Source organism: Nothobranchius furzeri, chromosome 8 (assembly GCF_043380555.1).
Source record: "Nothobranchius furzeri strain GRZ-AD chromosome 8, NfurGRZ-RIMD1, whole genome shotgun sequence".
Classification (NCBI taxonomy): Eukaryota; Metazoa; Chordata; class Actinopteri; order Cyprinodontiformes; family Nothobranchiidae; genus Nothobranchius; species Nothobranchius furzeri.
The window spans coordinates 75,738,424-75,743,000 of NC_091748.1; the positions used below are offsets into that span (position 1 = coordinate 75,738,424).

General features: G+C 39.5%; 1 protein-coding gene across 1 annotated transcript; it reads left to right on the forward strand.

Moving 5' to 3' along the window:
- Window positions 1-985: 985 nt before the first annotated feature.
- LOC129167771 (uncharacterized) lies at window positions 986-2,912 on the forward strand. Its single transcript, XM_054752033.2, has 3 exons — window positions 986-1,356; window positions 1,579-1,852; window positions 2,300-2,912. The coding sequence occupies exons 1-3, from the start codon at window positions 1,229-1,231 to the stop codon at window positions 2,513-2,515; spliced, it is 618 nt and encodes a 205-aa protein (XP_054608008.2). The 5' UTR covers window positions 986-1,228; the 3' UTR covers window positions 2,516-2,912.
- Window positions 2,913-4,577: the final 1,665 nt, after the last annotated feature.

A 4,577-nucleotide genomic window follows, 5' to 3' on the forward strand; every position in this document is an offset into this window, starting at 1 on the left:
GATCTGCTGTGCGCATGCGCATTGCAGTTCACACGGCAGAGCAGGATGGACCGGTCACGATCTGTGAGAAATAGTTTTATCTTATTCCCTCGTTGTAATTGATGCAATGTTATAGAATTATGAGTAGAAGCGTTCTTCATGATCAAGTAAAATGTTTTATGTTAAATTCAGTCCAGACGTTACGTGAAGTCTGGTCCATTCTTCATCTAGTTTAACATCAAGTTAAACTCAAGTGAACATTTGTTTAGTTAGCGTATCTAGGTACCATTTTTTTAGGCCACGGTTGTCAAACTCAAGGCCTTGGTCTATTTTTATTTGCCCCGCGAAATCAAATATCAAATATATAATATTAAACTGGCCCGCCGGGCGATTTCGCTAATAAGACTACTAATCCCATAGTGCTTTGCGGCGTTAGCGCGCGAGACGAAGCAAGCCCTCTTTTATGTTTACATCATTAGCATCCATGCTAGTCGAATCAGCGTGTGCAGCGTTACCCTCAGTCTTAAACAACTGAAGATACTCCTCTAAGCACCCAGTTTACTCAGCGAGTTTCCGACTTTGAACGCCTTGAAAGAAGGTATCTGGCTGGAACAGGTGACCATCAGAGTGGAGCGAACTGAGCTTGAAATATTTAATTGTCATGCACTTTTTCTGCTCCAAAGCATGAACGTTAATAACTGAGATATTTTCATAGAAGATAATTGCTATTTTTGGTTTTCACAGATCTTAACTTATTTAATTATCTAAAATGTTATTGTATGGCTGTTGTACCTTTCATTTGGTAATTGATTGTTTTGACCCCTATAAAAATGTGTCATATGAGAGTGTTTGTGCTTGAATTACATAGATCATGTACCTGAAGGTAGCTGACAACAACCGGGCAGACACCCACCTTGCCTTCTTCAGTGAAGCTGTGAATGAGCATGGCTTTCCTCTGAGGTATTCATGTTATTCTCAACTTTACCCTCTGTTACCCTGTTACAAATCTGCTTTTGCCTAAAGTGTGTTATTGACCAAAGATAACATGCCATTTGAGGTCATATAGTAAAATCTATGGGGGGGGGGGGTGAACATTTCCCTCTTTCAAAAAAAATTTCCCCAGCAGAGGGTTAATAATGCCACATTGTTTACTCACTTAGTAGCAAGGTACATAAGGAAATTTCTGTGAGACTCAAATTGATGTAGATTGTTATAGATGTGCATTAAAAATGTTTGAAGCAAGATTCTAATGTTTTTTTTTTTCATGGTGAGAGGAGATCATGGCGGAGAAAATGTAGGTGTTGCAGAATTAATGTTCTCAGTTCGTGGAACTGACACCAACAGCTTCATTGCAGGAAAAAGTGTACACAATCAACGGTGAGTTTAACCTAATTTGGAAGCTTTGTGTCTGTGCGCGCGTGCCTGTGCCTGTTGACCTGCCCAGGGTGTACCCTTCGTCTCACACTTTGACTGCTAGAGATAGGCACCAGTCCTCCTGCGACCATTCAAAAGATAACTCAAGTTGAAAACGGATGTATGGACATGTAAATTTGTGTGTATATTATAATTTTCTTTTATTTAATCCCCCTCCAAATCCAGGATCGAGCGCCTGTGGCGTGATGTCTTCATGAGTGTTACTGGTCTATATTACAACATCCTGCACTCTCTGGAAGACCAAGACTTGCTCGACATCAGTAACATCCTTCACATGTTTTGTTGCCACTATATTTTCTTGTCTCGCATCCAGGCCAGCCTGGATGTCTTTAGAGATGCGTGGGACAACCATCCAATCAGGACAGAGGAAAACATGACACCAAATCAGCTGTGGCATCTGGGCCAGGCTCTGAATCCTGTTTCTGATCCAGGGGCAAATGTATGTTCTGTTAAAATGACTGATCACATGTCAAGTTGATCCTTAACTATAAATCAAATGTTCAACACTTTGATAATCTACCTCTGCTCTATGCTTCTTGGATTCAAGACAAAATGGCTGTTGAAATTACGGTTCTGTTTGTGTGCACCTCTACTGAAGTGGACACTGTCAACTATAATGTCATGACATTACAAAGTCATGACACATCTGCAAGTTCAAAATGCAAGGCATTAGACCTTCCAGATGTGATATTCTCACTGCTGTTTTAACATAAAATTTGCCCATTAATTTAAAAAATAATAATAATTTATGAAATAATGGAGATGCTAGGTTCTGCCTGACATCATTGATGTTAAGTAATTGTTAAAAGGTCATGATAGGGCTTTATTAAATGTGTTTTCTTGAGATTCATTATGCACAATGCTCATACACACTTTCTTTTTCCAGGGTATACCGACACCAGAGATTGAATGGGAGGAGAACGGATACATGACTGAACCTCATCCTGGGATCAGTGTCCCTGTACTGGACAGTCCTCTTTCAGATCATGAAATGTTGGAACTGCAGGACAACATAATCCGTTGCAACATTCAGACTCTTTTGGGAGTGGACACATATCTTCACACTGTCCAGTATGTTGAGAACTTACTTGAGGCTAGATGATTACATGTGTGAAGAAGGAAGGAGAGAGAAGGTAGGGAGTTAGGAAGAAAGAAAATAATTAATGAGACAGGAAGGAAGAAAGTTAAAAAGTGAAGGAGTGGTCCATTTTAAGGTTAATATTCTGTATATTGTTATTCAAGGGATTTGCCGTCGTAAATATGAAATGCTAAAGGATAGACCCCAAAATAGATGTCTAAATTCATTTATAGTTGTGTATTTCCTTAAAGTCTTTGTCAGCCTGATTTATTTTAGACCAGGAATGTATTTGAAAAGGCTGCTGTTCACTTCATCTATGCTACAATTCTTCAAAATGTAAATGTGCTATCATTGCTAGTGTTGGTTTAGTAACATGCATCTTCCTGTGTATCCAGCTCTAATAAAAACATTTAAAGGTGAAGCACCTACTTCTTATCAGGAGATCCATTTATTTTTACATGTTATTGTTTGAATTTTGTCTCGTTTCATAACTTTTGCTCAACATTTAAGGGGAACTGTGTTACCCTGCGATCATCTTCATTACACTTGAAAACTTGTACTATCTCTCCGTCCGTCTACTTATTAAATGGAATAACATGACAAGATTCTATCTACTGGTTTTTTGATCAAGGGATGATTAGGTGTTGTGAGAAGATTCTCTATGCTTCTGAGTCTGTGTTAAGTTGCAACTGGACACACATACCCACACACAGTTTGTTCATTTGTTCTCAGAATGAGAATAATGTCTTTTAGAGTTAAAAAGTTATTTTTTTTTCTTGATGTCACTGAAGGCTGTGTTAGAAATATATGCAGCTCATTAAAAGGAAAAGTAACTGATGTAACCAAAAGCCTGAACACAGGAGAATAGAGACCTGCCAAGATAAAGAGCTGGAGCTTTTGCTCCTTTTCAGAGTCACTCCCATGGAATAGGCCTGATGATTTACTAGCTTCTCTTACCTTCTCTGCAGACAATGTTTAATATGAGCTTCAAGAGGTCTCTGCCCCTAACGGGGTTTGCTTTCACTTAGTAAAAATGCATAATTTTTCTGAATAAGATTATTAAGAGGCCACCCATATGGTGGAGCGTTGGTAATGTAATGTAACCGGTTAGATTTGTGTCCGACTTGATGCCGACTTGCTCTGACGTCATGCATACGTAGGCAACGATAACCACTTGAGATCAAGGCGGCCGCAGATTTTGGAGCAAGTCGCTGCAGTTGTTCTCCCTTGGCTGCAAAACCTAGGGGATGACGGGAAACGCCTGGCTCTCACCTGATCTAAGATCTGATTGGTTCATATTTTGATCCAATCATCCGGTGGTAGAACATGAAATGTTAGTTGGTCACATGTATTCTGTAAATCATGTAACGTTGATGATGACAACTATATAGGCCATAAAGAGAAATGTGATTTGTGTTCTTTTGTCATGTTTCCTATGAGCACACTGAAGCTACAGCTGCTAACCTTTACTTATTATTACAGTCATGTCTCCATATACAATATATGATATCCACAAGCACGTGAGGATGTGTTTCAGCTGCTAACAGGCACCAGAATTAAAATTGAAAATTGAACAAGTATGAACGCTAACGCGATATCTTCAGCCATCGTCACCCCCGAGCTACACATGCAGGAAATTGTGTCCGACTTATGCGCACAGCAGATCTGTTCTGTAACATAAGGAGCCATTGGCTGAAAGCGAACAGCCCTGGCAGAAGCATATATTTGATTGACAGGTTCATTAGCCAATGGTGACGTTTGTTGACCTGCGACGTTAGGAGAGTCTCAAAATTCAGCACACCGATTTCTCTCACGAATGCAGGAAGGTTCACAAATGAGAAGCTGTTCGTGAATGCACCACACAGATTTCACTCACAAACGCGGAAAGGTTCACAAATGAGAAGCTGTTCATAAATGCACGTTCAGCAATTCGTATGATCTGAGTTTATATTACAAGTGTTCTTACAAATTATATTTGTGAACCACAGAGTGTGAACTTCAGAATTAGCGTGCGCATTTGTGGAAAATGTTGCGTGACTTATTTTTTCACATTATATTTATGAGTCAAAGAGTGTGAATTTCCGAA